Source organism: Myripristis murdjan, chromosome 10, assembly GCF_902150065.1.
Source record: "Myripristis murdjan chromosome 10, fMyrMur1.1, whole genome shotgun sequence".
In the NCBI taxonomy this organism is placed as follows: domain Eukaryota; kingdom Metazoa; phylum Chordata; class Actinopteri; order Holocentriformes; family Holocentridae; genus Myripristis; species Myripristis murdjan.
This window is the reverse complement of record NC_043989.1, coordinates 27530504-27551484: the sequence shown is the minus strand read 5'-3', so window position 1 is coordinate 27551484 and position 20981 is coordinate 27530504. Positions and strand designations below refer to the sequence as shown.

The window sequence follows — 20981 nt, the reverse complement described above, 5'->3', positions numbered from 1 at the left end:
ATAGCTGCAATGAAATCTCTATATGAATTTTGTACGCTTGTAAACTTACACTACAAAGGTACTAGAAATATGAATACTATGAAATTTCAATTCTAAGATCAAATAATTCAATACAGCTTTGAATATACCCTTGAAACACTCAATATATATATTTACCTTAAACTTCAACTGTAAATGTCAAATGGATGAAATAGCATAAATGGTTAAATAGTAAATCCTTCACTTATTAATACAAACAAACACAGCCTTAAACTTCAAATACACATAGAAATGAGATGAGAAAAGGTGTAATGTCTCTTTAAAATGGCATCTTGAATGTGGCTAAATGGAAAACTTAAATGCACTTAAATGAGCCTATCAAACTTTACCAGGCACTTCACAGCATCTATGAACAAACGTTTTTGGAGCACTCTTAACTTATTAATGTCCAAGTTCTTGAAAACGTTGCTCACGTATCTTTTTATTTGTGTGCATGTGCGTGCGTGTGTGGCTCAACTGTCAGTCCCTTGCTGAAAGCTCCGTGCGCTCCGTGGGCATGCGCTGACATGTCCGTTGAAGTTAGCGACCGTCAATTAACGTCCACTGCGTCGATGAACAGTGCGAGTTTTCACTGTAACTCCCTCGAAGCATATACAGACACAAGTGGTTTTCTTGCTACTGATGGGTTTATTAGAAGACTCCGCTTTTCCTCCAACTCCACCGTGAAAACTAAACAATAATAAATAGCACATTAGCAACACAACGTAAGACCAGGCACGATATATAAACAAATAGAAACGAAAGAAAACAAAATACCTCGTTGGCTGCATGCTATTCGAAGGAATAAACCTTCAGAAAGTCCCCGCATCTTCTTGTCCAACTACATGTCTCTTTTTACATGATAAAAACGGAGCAAAAAACACCGTGCTGCTTGCTGCTTCCTTAACGAGCGGAAAATTCCGATGCGCAAAAAACTCAAGTTGAGCGCAGCTCAAACAAGACACAAGACCTTGACCCTTCAAAATAAATGTGTCATAACAGGAAGTGAAACACAAATAACTTAAATCACTAAATTATAAATTTAACTTATAATGCCTGGTTTTAACTGAAATATATAAATTATATTACATGAATTTAACTTATTAAACTTTAACTTATAAAATATAAACTTAAACATAACTTAATAAACAACAACAGTTACACTTTCCATAGGATCTCCACGGCGTCTTCATCATGATGTAACTTCGCGATGATCACTCGCGGTTTCTCCCGGTCTCCAAGATTTCTGGTGGCGAGTACACGGTGTGAGCGTTCCACCTTTACATCCCGGTCCAGCTGTAGGATTTCTCTGATACATTTAGCGACCGCTTTAGGAGAGCTGGAGTTCGGATGTTCTTCTATGCCTGCTATCCTGAGGCCTGTACCATAAAGCTGGATTTCGGCTTAGCGAGCTAACTTCAGGCTTAACCCTGGCTTTTCTGTACCATAAAGGTGGCTTACTTTTTATCGGGCTACGTTGCCATGGTAACGTATGCTGAACACCTAACCTGCTCCGGAGCAGGTTAAGTTCAGGATAAGAGCTCAGCAGGTAGAAAAGCCCCACCTACTGACCAATCAGCTCTCTTGGAAAATGGCCTGCCCATTTTCCCTTTCTTCTTCTTTTATAAAATTAAAATTAATACATTTTACAATTCTTCTTGTAGGCTATTTTTTTTTTTTTTTTTTTTACTCATGACTGCACTGTCCAACCAAAAATTGATCTTGTAGACTGATGTAGCCTAATGATTTTTTTTTTTTTTTTTAATGTTTATGAAAATAAATGAGGGGAATTTAATTCAGAGGGTTAAATAAAAGTTTGATAAAATACACGCCAGCCTCTGGGCTCCTTTAGGTTTCCATTAGTTTGCTCATATTTAGTATTTAGGGGGTCTGCCCTGAAAAGTCCACATGGGAGTTGATGCTAAATGTTTTACTGTCTTTAAGTGACAGTGAAATAATATTTTAACCAGCAGAATAATCACGAGGCGTCAGATGCTTTATAAAATGAAATATCAGAATCAGTTGAATCAAAGTGACGATTCTGACGAAACTCAAACTGAAGGCAGCGGTCCAGCGAGAGTCGCCCCTCACTGTGAGAGAGAGCCAGTTCCTCTGCAGGAATGTGTGGTTGAGTGGGAGACACATTCATTTAGTGTAGTCAGATCGACTCTTGCCGTCATGGTGGGGAAGTCAGATTATAATCCCACTAATTTACGCATTGACACAGTCGGCGATTTTTTGCCACCATTCCTTGCGGCTCTTGGCAGCTGCAACTGAGTTGCTTTTTGCCTGGATTATTGATTTATATTCCTCGTATTTATTAATGATTATTGTCTACTCCTCGGTTGTGACGTATGCGGCTCGGGTAGATTTTTCCATGTCTGCGATTGGTCGCATGCAGCAAACTCCGCCCTTTTTATGTGAGCGCGCACAGATCTAGATTGGAAAAGCCTGGGTTGAATTAGCGAGTTGATAGTCGGCTTTATGGTACCGAAAATCCTGAGTGCTGATGTCTCGTTAAGTGAAGCCAGATAAGTAAGGGAAAGCCCGACTATGTTAATCCAGCTTTATGGTACAGGCCTCTGATGTTGTTCCGTCTCATTCTCCCCTCCATGTCCTCACATCGGTCTTTATGAGTTGTCATCTGGTTTTTAAGGCTGGATACCGTGGCTTGCAGGGATGTCACTTCATCGGACCATGTTGATAATCCGTCCTTCACATCCTGTATGTCTGCTTTGAGGTGGTCTACTTCTGCATGCATTGCCTTTGTATTATTGGCAACTTCAGACTTCAGTCCTTGAAATTCCGATTTAAGTGCATTAAAGTCATCCGCCAGCGCACTTTTAAGTTCATCCCTTATGATTTTGGAAATCTCTCCTCTCAAGGAAGATAAGACCTCTTCTTTAATACCTTCAGCTCAGCAGACATATCTGAGTTTTCAGACCGGGTGGGCGAGGGTTGGTCGGAATCACCTGTTGTGCGCTGCCTCGCAGTTCTAGCAGGCCGTGAACTGTTAGCTTTAGCTTGGCCGCTGTATTTGTATTTTTGAAGCTTTTCCACCATTCAAATCCACGCTCAGCATGCAGTTCTATATTTAGCTGTTTTTTGGAAAAAAATATTGTTTATTCTGCAGGAGCTCTGAAAAACGCTTCCTATTCCATGTCTTGCTCACAAGCGCCCCCCTCCTCAGAATTATGATAGAAAAGTCAAAATTATGACTTTTTTCTGAGATAAATCTCAGAAGTCAGTTTATTTATGTGTTTATTTATGTATTTACTGTTGGGTCGGCCCAAATCCTCTTCCTTATAATTGCACTTCATGTGTGATTCTTGAAATAATGTCCTCCTTCCTTCTCTGAGCAAAATTTAACTGGCAGAACTTATAATAAAATATGAAATAACACCATCTAGCCAACAAAGTACAGTAAAGAGACTTATTCAGTAAAAAGCAGCGATCAGGGAGCCTCAGCTGAGGGAGAGACAATTGATTTTACTGATGGGGGCAAATTTAGTCGTGTTTTTGGAGTGTGGGAGGAAACCGGAGTGCCCGGAGGAAACCCACGCAGACACGGGGAGAACCACGAAAACTCCACACAGAGAGGACGGGGCCGCGAGCCCAAGCCCCGCCCCCTCGCTGTGAGGCCGCAGTGTTTCACCAGCAGCCACCGTGCCGCCCGAGGTGCACTCTTAAAAAGGACGTGGAGCTTTTCAGGACATCCCGGCTCCCAGGCTGGGACGTGTGGAGCGCTGGAAAATAAACTGCCGACGTCCTTTTTAAGAGCGCACATTCATCTTGAAAAAAAAAAATCTAATCTGCCAATCATGATGAGACCTTTTGGTGTGTGTGTGTGTGTATATGTGTATGTGTGTGTGTGTGTGTATATGTGGTGTTCATTAGTATGTAGGGTTTAAGGGGCGTGGAGATTGAGAGGAGTGAAGGGTTGTGGTGGTGGTGGTGGTGTGTGTGTGTGTGTGTGTGTGCGTGTGTGGTGTTAGAGTGTGTAGGGTTTAAGGGGTGTGGAGATTGAGAGGAGTGAAGGGTTGTGGTGGTGGTGGTGGTGGTGGTGTGTGTGTGTGTGTGTGTTAAAATGGGAAAGGATGCTGAAGGTGAAGTTGGTTGGGATCCTTTCCTCAGTTTAGGACAAAAGGTCTCATCAGGAGGAGATTTTGTTTTCAAGATGAATGAAAAAAAAAAAAAAAATTAGGATGGGCCCGAGAAGTCCTCCTTCTACTCTGCTTTCTTCTTCTTCTTCTCCTCTTTTCTGCGGGCCTTCTCCTGCTGCTCTGCTCGCCATTCTTCCTCTCTCTTCTGTCTCTCCTCTTCCTTCCTCAGCAGCTTCTTCCTCTTCCACTGCTGCCGCTCAGCCACCTCAGGGCAGCCGTCCACTGCAGGAGAAAAGGGACAGGTGGACAGGTGGACAGGTGGACAGGTGAGTGTGGAGTGTGACGGAGCTGCAGCGGCTCTGAAGGAGGCCACGCTGCCGTCACTCCTCCTGCTGAGTGAGCGACCTGACTTACCTTCACAGCTGCAGCAGACGCCGTGCTCCTTCTGCAGAGACCTGGAGATCTTCTTCAGGTTTCTTTCTTTCTCCTGCTTGAAGGTCCAGGCCTGGAGCTTCGCCCTGAAGCCGAGCTTCAGCTCCTCCTCTGCTGCCGTGGACGCTGCCTCTTCCTCCTTTTCTCGGGCCTCTCTCTCTCTTTTCTCTCTCTCTCTGGCCTTCTCCAGCTGCTGAGCTCTCCACGCCTCCTCTCTCTTCTGTCTCTCCTCCTCCTTTCTCAGCAGCTTCCTCCTTTTCCACTGCTGCCGCTCAGCGAACTTCACCCCTTCTGTAAAAAACACAACATTATTTTAAGTTGACGGTGCAAAAAGGTGCTCAAACAATATTGCATGAATGTCCCTGAGCTGTTTAAGTTATATTAAATTATAAATCATTTTAAAAAAGAAATAAATGTTAAATTTAAATTAATTGGAGACTGACTATATTATTGTTAATGGTTTCACACACCACTTTGAAAAAATACAACAATGTGTCTGTGAAGCTACACATCCCTGAGGGGGATACAACTCCTAACCTGACTTACCTTCACAGCTGCAGCAGTTGTGCTCCTGCCTCAGAGTCCTGGAGATCCTCTTCAGGTTGCGGTCTTTCTGCTTCCTGAAGTTCCAGGCCTGGAGCTTCTCCCAGAAGCCGAGCTTCAGCTCCACTTCTGCCTCTGGGACTCCTGCTGCCTCTTCCTCCTCCTCCTTTTCTTGGGCCTCTCTCTCTTCGGCCTCTCTCTCTCTTTTCTCTCTCTTGCAGGCCTCTCTCTCTCTTTTTTCTCTCTCATAGGCCTCTCTTGCACAGGCCTCTCTCTCTCTGGCCGCCTCCTCCTCCCTCCTCTGTCTCTCTTTTCGGAGCGCTTCCTCCCTCCTCTTCCTTTCCTGGGCCTTTTTAAATTGTGGAGAAGGCTCCAGCATCCACTCCCTCCTTTTCTTCAGGTTGGCCCTGAACAGCTGCCTTTGGCGGCTGAATCTGTCCTGGGGGTCAACAATGACGAAGGTCAGTTTGGGAGCTTCATCACCTTCCTTCTTGTTGTCCTCCTCAGTGTCTTTTGTGGCCTCCCTCTCTTGGTGTTTCTTCTCTGGAGAGGCGAAGGAGCTTTGGAGCTCCTCAGAAGTTTGGTGTGGCTCCTCAGCTCTGGTGGAGCTGAAGGTTAAAGGTCAAGAGTCATGCATCAACAGCAGTCCAAACATCACAAACTACAGCAACAACATAATTAGAGCAAAAGAACAAATATAATGTAGCACCATACATGTCAGACATGATACAGCAGTTTGTTAGTGGCTCAGTCTGATTGGACAAGAGGCGCTCAGTGAGTGCTGATATACAGAATAACAGCACGCTGCTGTTTTACTGTTATTATCACTAAATGAGTAAATCATAATCTGTCGTGTCTTATTTCCGTTATTTGATGGAAGCTGTTTGTGGAAGTGTTGTATAAAAGCAGCATCACAGGAGAGCGAGCGCTGTCACTCTGAACATCAAACCTGTCAAACCAAATCTAACCGTCTGAAACCTGGATCAACGTCACGTTTCCTGTGTTTAAATTTAATTAACCCTTTGCAACCTGAGCAAACTGGCTTGATTTCTTCCAAAAAATGGAAACAAAAGCAGAGAGCAGCTGAGCAAGATGTGACCCGAGAGAGAGAGTCAGAAAGTCCCTTAGAAAGTTGTGTAGACAGCAGGGAAAATGTCCATACCTGGTGTGAATGTGGGTGATGGGAGCCTGGTGGAGGCTCTGTGGAGCCGGACGGAGCTGTGAGGAGCCCGTCCTCCTGTGGTTGTTGACCTGCTTCAGTGACATGCTTACTGTAAGTGATCACTTTGGAAATGAAAGTCCAGACACACGCGCAGGTCCAGGTGTCTGCTGTGTGTCGCCGATGTCACAGAGGAGCTTTGTGACGGCGTTCCGATGCTCCTCTGTGACGGGAATTCTGGAATTCTGGACCGAGTCAGAATCGAACCTTCTGAGACCTCAAACTTTTCAAAAATATTTTAATGGAATAATATATATAACATATATATGTCATATGTATGTAATGCTGCTTTCACAGCTTTAAAATATTTTTTAAAATATCAGTTGGTCTAAGCCTCCAAATTTTAATGGCTGTCTTGAATTTTAGATTGAAATATTTCTTGCAAATTTCCAATTTCCAAATTTCTTCCAAATTTTCCCCTTGATGCACAGAAACATATGTTTCTTTGTTGTTGTTGTTTTTTTTTAAATCACAAAAGAACAAATGTACTCTTCCATTTGGCAGTCTGTTTGTGTTCTCTCTCATCTCTCTGGCCTTAAATAAAGGTTGAAGGGAGCTGAAAAGTCGATTGTGAGTATTTAGGCATGATCTGCTCAAACTTCATCTTCGATCCTGCTGGACTGACACATTTTAGCAGATAATGTGGAAAATCATAACTTCACAGTTACCGGTTATATAGTTTTTATAGAATTTTGCATATTTTGGATGCTTATGTTTGCTGTTTACTTATGCATGTACACTCAGTGACCACTGTATTAGGTACAATCTAATCTAATCTAATCCAGCTGTTGTGCCATAAAGTCTCCTCTCCTGCTGCCTTTAATGCTCATCTTGTCTTGTTGTCACAGTAACAGAGGTGATCATTCACTTCTATGTTTGGCATTGAGCTCATAGTTAGTGCTGCTGTTGGGCTGGACTGCACTTTACTGACAGCTGTTTCCACTATTCTGTCCCCCCTCATGTATATTAAATAGGCGAGGACAAAAAATTAGAAACACCTCTCAGTATAATGTAGTCCAGTAGCAGACATCTGCAAACTACAACCTCAATAATAAACACAGAATTAAAGTGACACATTCTCCACAATGTCAACACAAACTGAACATTATAAACTTTCTTTAAAAGTAGAATTTAAGGCAGAGCTGCTGAGCTGAACTGCAGCAGACTGGACAGGTGGAGCTGATAAAGTGACTCTGAGTGTGTATATTTATTGATCAAATTTTGATGTGCACACATCAGAAGAAAAAGAACCTCTTCTCTCAGAATTTTTTTTTTAACTTAATTTTTATTTATTTTTTCACAATAGTAACATGACATGTACATTTCCCTTCATTTACATTTTTTTCCCTTTTCACATAATCTTAACATTTATAATCAAAATCATGTATGAGTACATACATGACAAAATAAAATAATAATAAATAGAACATAGGACCAATTAAATTACACAAATTTAAGATGAAAGAAAGACAAGAAAATAAGGAAAAAGAAATAAACAATTCAATAAAATAATGATAATAATAACAATATTAAAGCTGCAAGCAGCGTTGGATGGGCCCTCGCACCCGTGCTGCCGCGTGCCCACTTGTGCCTGGTGGCTGTGGCATTAAGCACACACACACACACACACACACACACAGAGTTGTTACTGCTCCTTCCCAATGAGTGTGCATTGGGAGAAGGCTGCAGGCAACTACTGTGAGTCAGAGGAGTGGAGGAGGGGAGGGAGAGCAGTGCAGAGCAGAGAAACCAGAGTCCAAACCTGTTGAACAACTCTTCACAGTGGACACACACTTTTTCCAGTCCACACCATGATACATAATTTTGTAGGAATTGTGGTCCTCTTTCCATCGGCATAGGTTTGAAAGCTGTCAGACATGTACTTTAGTCACCAGGGGCCTAATTAGCCCCTAGGAGTCTGAATTATTCCCACCAGGGTCCATGAGAAAAAGTGGAGGCGCTGGTTGTGGACACTCTGACTTTGAGGGCTTCTGAAATCCAAACCGTTCGAAATGTTACTTAACCTTGAAGAACTTTTGTTAAGCACTGTGTCCTCTGTCATATATTAGCTGTTCAGGCCGATAAAATTAACTCCCTGGGAGGAGATAGATTTCATGCAAAGTGGAAATTTGGGCGAAAACGTGACTTTCAAATGCACATTGTGGACTTCCTGTTGGTTTTAGGTGGGGGGCACGGCACGAAAAATGTCGGGCTTGATGAGATCTACGTTTCGGCGCCGGTTTGGTCTTTCTATGACATTCTTGTGGGCCGCAGCGGCTGCCTTTGCGTCCCTAGGTGGCGCTACCGAGCCCATTTTTTGATTTTATCGAATTTTTTGCCAGACCTGGTGTGCGTGCCGAATTTGGTGAGTTTTTGAGCATGTTTAGGGGGTCAAATTAAGCCTCGAAGAGACGTAATAAGGGAGAAGAAAAAAGAAACGGTACAAATACAATAGGGCTCTCTTCCAGAGAGGCGAGGGCCCTAATAAAAAGCAGTTCTTGTATTTCGATGGAATAACTGGACACCCAGACAGAGAGTACAGGAACTGGCCGTGGAGGCTGTTTTGACTGTGGGAGGCAAGAAGGCCACAGTCGCCCAGCCACAGGGTGACCTGTTCAATGCTACTACCACTAGGGGCGCTGGAGCAAAATGCCACAATGTCAAAACAATTTACCTAATGTTATCGATTATGTCTATATTGTTATTGTTGCACTGTGTAATGCATTTTAAAATATAAGAATATCTTTATCATTTGTCTGTTAATATACTTTACTGATCACGCCTATATTGTTATCGTCGCACTGTGTATTGCATTTTATGTGGGTATACCGGGTGTCGCCCACTTAGCCCAGCCCCCGTCCCCCCAGCCTGTTGTGCATAATGGTACAGTCCACGACACACGTGCGCGCCAAAGTTTTGTAGCATTGGCAGCAAGCATGGCTCCGAAGACAGGTGGGTGTGTGGTTGTTGTGTGTCCACTAATGCTATTTAAGACATAGTACTGTGCTAGTACTCCGTATCAGACAGACACGAGGCAGGTTGTTCGGGCACAAAGTAAATTTTGTTGTTTAATGTTTTGGCTGACGGCTGGAGAGTGCAAAGTGCGTGACGTTACGTAAAGCATGACACAGTACGGAGCTGCACGGCTAATGGAGGCTTACGCCTCAGAGGCTGAGTGCGGGAGAAAACACGGTTTATGACTTAGTTTCAGTGAAGGTTTAGCTTAACGACATTTGTTATGAGCCGTTTTCACTTGAGACTCGAAAAAGCCGCTGCTTGTGTCGCTCAGGTCGCCGTGGAGTGAAGCGCAGGGCGGAGGAGGCAGCGGAGGAGAGAGTGGAGGTGGAGGAGAAGAAAGAGAGAGGAGGAGAGGAGGATGGCGCAGCAGGCCAGAGAGTGCTCATTGAACACTGGTGAGTGTTAAAAGAGCTGGGTTACAGTCACTCTGAACACATGCTCGTGAACTTATTTTAAATAGAGTAATGCAGTTCACAGAAATCTCTGCCTGAGTGATCTGCTGTCATTTCTTGCAGTAAGAGCTGACGAGTGTATGGGCGTAACGCCGAGGCGGTGAAAGCCGCCCTCCTGGCTGCCCACCCTGACCTGACCGTGGTCCTCAACCCTGAGAAGCCCCGCAGGAACAGCTTTGAGATCACTCTGGTGGACGGTGGGAAAGGTGAGGAGGAAGTGTCTCTGGGGCAAGGCCACCATCTTGCAGATGATGATGATGATGATGATGGCAGGGCTGTCAGTAGTTTGTGGCTGTTGTGAAATTGCACTATTTTCCAGATAATTTCTCCTCTTAGTTGGCTAGTTGAAAATGTTTGGAAGTGTGTGAATTTGATTTAAGAAAAGGTGTACAAACAACGAATAATGTGTTTACATTGTACCCAGTTTCAGACTGTGTACACAGATCACATATCAGTGAGGGAAGAGATGATCAACAGTTGTTTTTTCCTGCGCCAATATTGTGGCAATAATAAAAAATACTATCACAACTAAGATGTTACAAAAATAATTGCTAGAATCTGGCTCCTACTGTGAATTTAAAATGTTTATTGTGGAGTGCCATGTCCACCCGCTGAGCCCCATTAAGGCAGTTTTGCAGGCTTGAAGAGATGGTGGACCCACACATGTGCAAATAAATTAGTGGTTTGCATGCCCTTCACTGGCATGCATCTTTTACATAGCTTGCAGATAGGCTGTGTAATATCCTCAGGGTCACATTTGTCATCTGGATAAAAGATAGAATATTCCCATTTTTAAAAAATTTAATATGTATAAAACTTTATACTGAAATGTGAAGTGAAAAAGGAATACGTGTTTCTACAGTATGCTGTTCATTTCTTTAATTCCAGGATTTCATTTTGTTTAAATGTCAGCCAGTCAACACATCCTCTGTCTGATGTTGCAGTCTGTAATCTGGGAAATCTTTTCTTGAAATATTACAGTTGTACATCCATATGTGGCAGTGTGTATTCCCTGTTCAGTTCCTGTAACACTTTTCACTGTAACCCTCCTTTCAACAGAAACAACCCTGTGGACTGGAATAAAAAAAGGTCCACCTCGCAAGTTAAAGTTCCCTGAAAGTGAGGTTGTTGTTGCTGCTCTGAAGAACGCTCTGGACACAGAGTAGACACCGAGTGAAGGTTTGTCACTTACATCGCTGCTTCAGCTGTAATAAGTGGAGGGTACAGGTGGGACGACTCATGGGGTTTTGGTACATTTTCCGTTAGGTTCAGTTGCTCACTGCTTAATTTATGCAAACAAATGATCTAAAAGCTGTTGAAAAAACAAAGAATGCAACATCTTTACTTATAGATAAATTGCAGTAGCTGCAAACTTGTTGCACAGCGTGGCTTTCAATAAACTTGTAAGATTGTGAAATCTCACAGGCTGCAGGTGCCATAAAAAAGGTGGCTGCGACTCATGGGTGTAATCCACTGGAGTCCAGGCTGAGTGTTCTCACTCACTGATCAAAATGTTGCCCAAACATGTCAGAGAATACAGTTATTGGTTGCTGGCTGCTTAACACAGTGTGCAGACTGTATCTCTTGACTGTGTCAGATTATTAATCAAAACATTTTTCACCAAATGCTTTGGAGAACTGGTGATGGTTGAGACCACTGCCTTATAGGAAACCACACATTTTGTGACTTAGCACATTACAAATAGTGCTTTGATAGGAAATTTGATGTTTGAGCTTTTTCATGTGTTGTGTGTGCAGGCCAGCGTCCTGACTGTGTGACTCCTGGGAGCAGAATGATGAGGAGCGACCAACGGGATGTTCCCAGTCTCTCCTCTGATGAGCCAGGCTCCACGCTCACATGAACTGGACACAGGCTGACACCTAGTGGTGCATCTGAAACATTACCTCATGACCAACATTTACTGTCCTGCTGCTTTTAATTGTGTGCGTGTTTTTTTCCATTTCCCATCTGTGTATTTTTTTAGATTTGTCAGTAATAAACTTTTTTTTCTGCATGAAAATTCCAGTTTGTTGGTTTTGATGGTTCTAGATATGTACATAGGTACACAAAGGCAACATCACACAAACAAGATATATTGTTCTTCAGTTTAAAAGGGTGGTTTGTTTGTTTATTTATTTATTATTATTCCAGTTATAAAACCCAAATATAGAAACTAGGCAATGCCTGTAAAAGATTCAGGCACTTTTGAAGTGCTACCATGTTACTGACACACATACACCAGAACAGTGATCATCTAAACTGAGGCTCTGCAACACAGACCAACAGCCAGCAGTGAGAGGACGTACAGCTGGACATCCTTTATCTTTGTGTCCAGCTGTCCTGCTGCAGCTCTAGAGCCATCCTGTCAAACCCACACTGACTCTGGTCCATTTCAGTCTGATTCAATTTTCTCTCTCTCTCCTCGGCCTGCAGGATTTTTGTGCAAATTACTCTAAGATTTTTAGATTTCTGCTTGATTTCCAAACACAGAATCAGCTAAGCAAGGTACCTGTTGTGTTAGGTAGCTCCTTAGCTAAGCATCCAGGCTAAAAATGTGATAGAGCTATCTATAAAAGCACTTCAGACAGCATACATTTGTCTTTGGTCACTGGGATATAGGTAAAAGTTTCCATCTTGAAGACAGTGAGCTGTGTTCTCACCCTGCAGCAGGATGCAGTTTCAGCTCAGACTGTGAGAGCCTTTGACAGCTGAACACTGAAAAGGGGCTGTGGCTGAAACTGAATGGAAGTTTTAACAAGTGACCTAAAGGCTACTTTGAAAAATAAAACAACAGGGACTGTGCAGATTACATCAGAGATTACAGCAAAATGCCAGCAAGATATTAGCCTAACTTATTGGCCCTTTCAAAAACATATAGTAAACACTTTGCACCTTCTGAGTTTTCTTCATCAGAAAGACTCCTGGGGAACCTCCCATTTGTCCCATTGTAATGGCTCCACATCACATTTTCTCTGAGACCACCAGTGCTCTCACCACAACTGTTAACTATGTCAGTGTGACTTCTTTACAGTGGTGGAAGGTTTTCAGTTGGATGCTTTGTTTTTTGTGGTTACTGTTTCCAGAAAACCCTGTTAAAATAACCCCTGACATACAGAGGTGCCTGCGCCGTGATGCTGCTTATGAACAGTGTAAAATATTCTTGGTGAAGAAAAGAAGTTCTTGTATTTTGATGGAATAACTGGACACCCGGACACAGAGTACAGGCACTGGCTGTGGAGGCTGTGTTGACTGTGGGAGGCGAGAAGGCCACAGCCCCCCAGCCACAGGGTGACCTGTTCACTGCTACTACTGCTACTAGGGGCGCTGGAGCAAAATACCACAATGTCAAAACCCTTTACCTAATGTTATCGATTGTTATTGTTGCACTGTGTAATGCATTTTAAAATGTAAGAATATCTTTATCATTTGTCTGTTAATATGCTTTACTGATCACGCCTATATTGTTATCGTTGCACTGTATATTGCATTTTATGTGGGTACACCGGGTGTCGCCCACTTAGCCCAGCCCCCGCCCCCCAACCTGTTGTGCATAATGGTACAGTCCACGACACACGTGCGCGCCAAAGTTTTGTAACAGTGGCAGCGAGCATGGCTTCGAAGACAGGTGGGTGTGTGGTTGTTGTGTGTCCACTAATGCTATTTAAGACATAGTACTGTGCTAGTACACCGTATCAGACAGACACGAGGCAGGTTGTTCGGGCACAAAGTAAATTTTGTTGTTTAATGTTTTGGCTGACGGCTGGAGAGTGCAAAGTGTGTGACGTTACGTAAAGCATGACACAGTACGGAGCTGCACGGCTAATGAAGGCTTACGCCTCAGAGGCTGAGTGCGGGAGAAAACACGGTTTATGGCTTAGTTTCAGTGAAGGTTTAGCTTAACGACATTTGTTATGAGCCGTTTTCACTTGAGACTCGAAAAAGCCGCTGCTTGTGTCGCTCAGGTCGCCGTGGAGTGAAGCGCAGGGCGGAGGAGGCAGCGGAGGAGAGAGTGGAGGAGAGAGTGGAGGTGGAGAAGAAGAAAGAGAGAGGAGGAGAGGAGGATGGCGTAGCAGGCCAGAGAGTGCTCATTGAACACTGGTGAGTGTTAAAGTTGCGTTACAGTCACTCTGAACACATGCTCACGACATTGTCCCACTTTTTGAAGCTCGTGAACTTATCTTAAATAGAGTAATGCAGTTCGCAGAAATCTCTGCCTGAGTGATCTGCTGTCATTCCTTGCAGCAAGAGCTGACGAGTGTACAGGAATCATGCCGAGAGGGTGAAAGCCGCCCTCCTGGCTGTCCACCCGGACCTCACCGTGCTCCTCAACCCTGAGAAGCCCCGCAAGAAGAGCTTTGACATCACTCTGGTGGACGGGGGAAAAGGTGAGGAGGAGGCATCAAGCAGTTCAAGACAAGATGAAGATGTTAGGGCTGCTGTATGCCAAGGGCCTACCAGCCAGCGTTGCATAAAAAACAGCAATGTTGGACTTTGTGGCTGCTATCATAATTTCTCAAATAATTTCTTCTCTTATTTGGAACAAGGAAGGCCTGTACTCACAAAAAAAAACTCTACTCGATCAAATTCACATGCAGGTTTTTGGATTATTTTACTTCTTTTCACTGTGACCCTCCTTTCAACAGAAACAACCCTGTGGACGGGAATTACTAGAGGTCCACCCGCTCGGCTCAAGTTCCCTGAAAGTGACATCGTTGTTGCTGCTCTGGAGAGCGCTCTGGAGGCAGAGTAGACACCAAGTGAAGGTTTGTCACTCACATCGCTGGTTGATGGACTTAAATATGATTAGAAAAACAACATGGATTCAGTTCAGAGGACGCTACTGTAAAGCAAAAGGATTTTTCCCCCTTCTGCTGTAATAAGTAGAGGGTACAGGTGGAATGACTCAAGAAACTCAAGAGTTTGGTACATTCTGCATTAGGTTTAGTTACTGACTGCTTAATTTATGCAAAAAAAAAAAAAAAAAATCTAAAAGTTGTTCAGTAACATGAAAGAATGCAATACCTGTACTTATGGATGAATTGCACTCAAAAGTAGCTTCTGACTTTTTTCTGTTGGCCTATATAAAACCTTTTGTTGAGCATTTTTTTCAGTCCACATTCATGTATTTCTTTTTTTCAAGGTAACATGTATTCACATGTCTCAGTAGTGACTATCTTCATGGTCCTTTTTAAAACGAAAGGGACAGTAATCAGTAATGTTATCACAATTAAAGTTATAGTGATAAGATTTGTCTTCCTTAAGACATAGCTTGTCAGTGCTGCTTTGTTGTTTTACTGGCATCTCCTCACATCCTCTGGAAGCGGTTTCTTCTGTTGATCACTTGGCTGTAATCCACTGTGCAGCTTATACAACAGCCTGCCTTTAGTTCCTCTATTATAGAGCCATGTGCCACCAACTTAACTCTGATTTCCTGCAAATGCCTTGAAATACTGAGATGGTGTTTATGAATTCCCACTGTAAAGAAGGTGGCTCCTACTTGTCGGTGTAATCCAGTGCTTTTTTCTGTCCTCATGTGTTGTGTGTGCAGCCCAGCGTCCAGACTGTGTGACTCCTGGGAGCAGAATGATGAGGAGTGACCAACGGGATGTTCCCAGTCTCTCCTCTGATGAGCCAGGCTCCACGCTCACATGACCTGGACACAGGCTGACACCTAGTGGTGCTTCTTAGACATTACCTCATGACCAACATTTACTGTCCTGCTGCTTTTTACTTTGGTGTGTGGGTTTTTCCATTTCCCATCGGTGTATTGTACTTTTATAAAACTATAAGTTTTTATAAACTTGTTTTTATACATGAAAAGCGTGTTGGTTTTCATGGTTGTGGTTATAGCCAAATAATCCTCTGTGACTGGAGGACGGAAGGGGGCAGAAAATCACCATCTATAACACAAATTTGTAACAAAACTATACTCTGGCCGTGGGACACCATTACAATGTTTTGTAATAAGAAAAAAAATACATGTCAAAAAAAAGCCGCAGAAGAAAATGCACACACGAATTCAGCAACGAGGACGTGACATCATCTTCGTGCGACGAGCTAGCAGCGCCTCTGAGCTGGAAACTTGTGCTCGCCGTGTGAAGCTGAAGGTTTCCCCAGTCACTTTGTAAGTATTAAACATTAAACTGCACGGTGCTCTGCCGCTGTAGTCTGTGCGGTGTTTTGTACCAACTAGTTAAATGTTAACGCTAACCACGTCGCGGCTGAAGCACCAGCCAGTTGGCTAAGTCTGTTAGCCGCTCACAGCCACTCGACTGGCTCGTCTTTGGCTTTAAGCAGACAGATTTCAAAACGTATGAGAGTTAATTCGTGATCTAGTGACTGTAATATGTCAACTCCATGAGATCTGGCAGTCACTAATGTTCAGTTTGTTTACCATGAATTTCACCGAGCTGGCGTAGATGTGTGACGTTTCGTTACACCTCATCAAAGCCTCAAAACACAGCCGTTCTCCAAGGTTTACTCTGGTTTAAACTTTATAAAGTGATTTTAACCAGGACTTTGATCTGTATCAAGAAAGATAATCAACAAACTAACAGCTGGTTCGATATAACCCAGTTGGTCCAAATAGAGTTTCTTCATCCTCATTCATCATGTGGTGTCTTCTTTCTCACGGTCATGTGAATCAAAGGAGGCCCTCTTGTCATATATGAATGAATGAATGGTTTATTTTTGGATTTGGTTTGTACATCAATCATTGCACACAGTACAACAATCACAATAAACACATAAAAAAAAAAACCCAAAAAAAGGATTAGGCTAGAAGCAAAAGCTTATTTTTGTGCCTATCCTTTACACCTGTTTCACTGCTTCTATTACATTACATATGTACAGCATCTAGCATTCAACATTGAACAAAAGAACAACAATCAACAATAACAAAAACACATTTACCATCTCAACTTAGTATTCCTGTATGATCTTATACCTAAGGCATTTTTTAAACTTTGTCAGAGAAGTGAAAGTCTTAAATTCATCATCGAGTCCATTCCATAATTTCACACCCACAACCGAAGTACATCTAGACTTCACATTTGTCTTAACTTTCATACGTTCAAAAATACAATAACCTCTTAAATTATAATTGCTCTCTCTTAATTTAAAGAAATCTTGAATAGTATTTGGAACAGTATTATTTTTTACTTTATATATCATCTCTAATATTTTAATATATACAATATCCTGGAATTTTAAGGTTTTAAGTTGAATAAATAAATTATTAGTTGCTTCAAAATATCCTACTTTATTAATTATTCTAATAGCTCTTTTTTGTAATCACAGAAACATGATGTTTCACAGTAAACCAGCCACCACACAGTGTGATTTCTGTGCTGTAAAAGTCTTGAAATCTCTTTTTATTGGACACAGAGGAGGAGTTAATCCTTGAGCAGCATCATCAACATAATAGCAGTTTTTAACAGCATAATGAGTTGGCAATTTCCTATTTTTATATAGATATTTTTTATATACTTTGGTTTTACCACTGGTAACAGTGACTCTGTCATGTCAGCCATGGCAACGGAGAGTGCAGAAAAGACGGGTGAGGATGCTCCAGCGCCTGGGACAGGAGGCACCAGGTTCGACCTGGAGAAGGAGACAGAGCTGCGGTTCGAGGTGGAGGCGGGGGAACGAGTCCAGCTGGAGCTCCTCACGGGGATGGCCGAGGTGTTCGGCTCTGAGCTCAACCGGAACAAGAAGTACACGTTTGGACCGGGATCCAAAATAGCAGTGTTCACCTGGCAGGGGTGCAGCGTGTCTCTGTATGGGAAGACTGAGGTGAGCACCTGCAGGATTGTGTGTACCAGCTGTGTGAATACCACACAAAAATGGTTTCTCTTCTGCTTCCATTTGGATGTGATTTAGTATCTCTCCCTCCCCACCACAGGTGGCATATGTGTCCAAGGACACTCCCATGCTGCTGTACCTGAACACACACGCTGCCCTGGAGCAGATGAGACGGCAGGCCGAGAGAGACAATGAGAGAGGGCCGAGGGTGAGTGTGTGTGTGTGCCTGACTGAATGACATGTGCGAGTGCTTCAGCCACCATCATACGGGTTTTTTTCATGGATGCTGGGTGACTGTTTGCCCCTCAGGTCATGGTGGTGGGGCCCACTGATGTGGGGAAGTCCACAGTGTGCCGGCTGCTGCTGAGCTACGCTGTGCGGCTGGGCAGGAGGCCCACGCTGGTGGAACTGGACGTCGGACAGAGCGGGGTAAGATGTACTGAGCTTTCTGTAATCATACAGCAATTAGACTGGAGTTTCTTGAACTACCCCAGTTAAATGTTTTGGACGTGTTTACACATCTTGATTCCATGCATGCTTAAAATAAATCTAGGTTTACACAATAGAGAGATACTACTATTGACAGGTAGGAACCAATTTACAGTAGGAAATGTAACAGCTTTAGATTTTTGCAACAAGAGTGCAGGAATGCTGTGATCCACTTTGCTGTTGAAATTGTTGAAATCAGAGCTGATATTTATTAATTACAAGTCTTTTAAACAGTTTAGGTTGGAATGTTGGAACCCAAACTCAGTTTTCTAAGTTGTTCAGCTCGGAGCAAGTCAGCTTGAAAGTCATTTTGGTTGCTTTTTCTTCCTTAATTTCCTCTCTGAATCTCTAAATGTTAGCAGCGCTGGCCTGTACAGGTGCTGCTGGCCTCCAATGAGCTCTGAGCATTATAATATTATCTGCGGAAAGTGATAAAAACTTGGTGTTCTTGCAGGTGTCTGTGCCAGGGACGGTGTCAGCGCTCTGCGTGGAGCGTCCAGCAGACGTGGAGGAGGGTTTCTCGGTCCAGGCTCCTCTGGTCTTCCACTTCGGCTCCACCACCCCAGGGACCAACATCAAATTGTACAACAAGGTGAAAAGAAAGACCCTGGACTGTTGATGAAAGCAGCACCGCTGGTTTAGCCTGTGGTGAACTATTCTGGCATGATAAAATTTGCCATTTCGTTTTGGCTCCTTTTCTACATCTTGATCATCTTCCTCCTCGTCTCCCTCTTTGTCCTCCCTCTGTGTTTGCTGTAGCTGACGTCCTGTCTAGCGGAGGTGTTTTCCCAGCGCTGTGAGGTGAACAGGAAGGCCAGCGTGGGAGGCTGCATCATCAACACCTGTGGCTGGGTGAAGGGCTCCGGGTACCAGGCGCTGGTCCACTGCGCCTCCGCCTTCGAGGTGGACGTGGTGCTGGTGCTGGACCAGGAGAGGCTCTACAACGAACTTAAGCGAGACCTCCCGCACTTTGTACGGGTCGTCCTCCTGCCCAAATCCGGCGGGGTTGTGGAGCGCTCCAAGGAGTGCCGGCGGGAGGCTCGGGACGAGAAGATCCGCGAGTACTTCTACGGCTTCCGCGGAGTGACCTTCTACCCCCACGCCTTCGACGTTCGGTTCTCGGACGTCCGCATCTATAAGATCGGGGCGCCGTCCATCCCGGACTCGTGCCTGCCGCTGGGCATGTCTCAGGACGACACGCAGCTCAAGCTGGTGCCCGTCACGCCGGGGCGGGACCTCACCCACCACGTGCTGAGCGTGAGCTGCGCCGACGAGGGCGAGGAGGGGAGCAGGAGGAGCGTGGTGGAGAGCCCGGTGTGTGGCTTCATCGTGGTGACTGCTGTGGACACGCAGGCGCAGGTGATGACTGTGCTGTCGCCGGCGCCCCGACCGCTGCCCAGACACACGCTGCTCATCATGGACATCCGCTTCATCGACCTGAAGTGAGGGAGCACTTCGGATGTGGGGCGAGGGCCGGGGAGTAAGCAGGGATAATGGGAGTTCAGCTGAAACGCATTGAATGGACATGTTTTTTGTTTGAGGGCTTTGCAGCTCACTCTGTGGAAGACACTCAGTAAGGACTGCAGAGAGTAAAACTAAGCACTGCTGCTGAGTAACGTATTGACAAAGGCTCAAGTATGGAATTTGATACGAGACTGTTGTAAATTTCATTCAGACTCTATTTTATAGCCCACACTGTGCAGACGTTTGGTTGATGTATGACAACAAATGCTTTGTTAGTACTGTAATTTTTTCATGAGACGTTTTTCTAAAACCTGTTTTTGACCCAATCAATAAATTTTTAAAAAATGTCATGTTTTTGTGTTGATTATGCAGAAATGACAAAGAAATAGGCCAATGTTTCATGTTCAACACATTCTTTTTTAATGATGTCCTGCTTCAGTCTATACATACATACCGTGATCATCATAAATCTTACAAATGTGACAGCCTGGTGTCTCTGCCCTCTGATGGATGTAGAGAATTAACTAAACCCATAATTTTGGCAGCCACAATCCCTCTTCTGGACATATATCAATGTTTTAATTCTTTACTATTTGTGGTAGCATGCTTGTTGATGTCAAAAAACATCATTAACTGTGGTAGCTGGAAAGAAAACCATCATATAAAGCAAATCTTTATTTGAGGTCTGGCTCCTGTATGGAATAACACTGCATGAGAATGATCTGGACTGACAGGACTTTTTATTCCTCATAAGCAAAAAAAAAAAAGAGCTTATAGTAGTTTGTTCTGTTATCTTACAACAGAATTTGGGCCAGGGGTTAGCCTGCGAGCCAAAGACATAACACAATGATTACAGCACATTTTCAGATTCAAACAACGCAGTCATTACAGTCAATAATGCGACTGGAGTGTTATCAAGTAACAATGAACCCATATTACCTAAACTCTATGCCAAAGCTCCACCAGCCAGGACAGCTAATTCAGAGCTGCCTTGGTTGTTGTTTTTATTTTATTTTATTTTATTTTATTTTATTTATTTATTTATTTATTTTTTTGCTGCATCTGTCACAATCTGCTTATTCAAATTCTGATCGCCACCCTATATGGGATCAACAGACTTTATTAGCCCCTTCACTATTATGGAATTCAAAGCATCATGTTGATTGGAGAAAGAAAAAGTTACCTTGCATACAGTATTTGCTTTTGGATTTTGGATTTGTATAGAACACTATAAAAGAAGGACTGGTCAAATAATGCAGTTACAAGAAATGGACATTTTCCTTTCCTACACAAACCCTGAAACCGACAGTTTTCTGTGTACAGTTACTATTGACACTTAACAGTGACAAAGGCTAAGTATCCTGTCCTCCCACCCCCATGGACTTTTCCACATACTGCAGTGTTAAAACATGGAATTCAAATAGATTTTATTGGCCTTTT

At 43.5% G+C, this 20981-nt stretch overlaps 2 protein-coding genes and 1 pseudogene across 3 annotated transcripts; all 3 read left to right on the top strand.

The window, feature by feature from the left end:
* Positions 1 to 9150: 9150 nt before the first annotated feature.
* Positions 9151 to 11810, top strand: LOC115367043 (selenoprotein H-like). The gene is made up of 5 exons (XM_030062742.1): positions 9151 to 9267; positions 9605 to 9728; positions 9849 to 9991; positions 10845 to 10964; positions 11543 to 11810. The coding sequence occupies exons 1-4, from the start codon at positions 9252 to 9254 to the stop codon at positions 10949 to 10951; spliced, it is 390 nt and encodes a 129-aa protein (XP_029918602.1). The 5' UTR covers positions 9151 to 9251; the 3' UTR covers positions 10952 to 10964; positions 11543 to 11810.
* A 1482-nt stretch (positions 11811 to 13292) lies between these two features.
* Positions 13293 to 15618, top strand: LOC115366599 (selenoprotein H-like; annotated as a pseudogene).
* Positions 15619 to 15780: 162 nt separating this feature from the next.
* clp1 (cleavage factor polyribonucleotide kinase subunit 1) lies at positions 15781 to 19891 on the top strand. Of its 2 annotated transcripts, none has more exons than XM_030062831.1 (6): positions 15781 to 15909; positions 17314 to 17579; positions 17689 to 17796; positions 17898 to 18017; positions 18532 to 18669; positions 18837 to 19891. In XM_030062831.1, exons 2-6 carry the CDS (start codon positions 17316 to 17318, stop codon positions 19521 to 19523), a joined length of 1317 nt encoding a protein of 438 aa, XP_029918691.1. In that variant the 5' UTR covers positions 15781 to 15909; positions 17314 to 17315; the 3' UTR covers positions 19524 to 19891. The 2 variants fall into 2 exon arrangements, with proteins under 2 accessions (XP_029918691.1, XP_029918690.1); XM_030062830.1 differs by having other exon boundaries at positions 15804 to 15909; positions 17297 to 17579.
* The last annotated feature ends 1090 nt before the right edge of the window (positions 19892 to 20981 follow it).

Excerpts from the sequence above, each read along its gene's own strand:
- clp1 (XM_030062830.1), top strand. The coding sequence starts at position 17,307 with ATGTCAGCCATGGCAACGGAGAGTGCAGAAAAGACGGGTGAGGATGCT. Across the intron at positions 17,580-17,688 it reads CTCTGTATGGGAAGACTGAG|GTGGCATATGTGTCCAAGGA; the intron begins GTGAGCACCTGC and ends TCCCCACCACAG. Across the intron at positions 18,018-18,531 it reads TGGACGTCGGACAGAGCGGG|GTGTCTGTGCCAGGGACGGT; the intron begins GTAAGATGTACT and ends GTGTTCTTGCAG.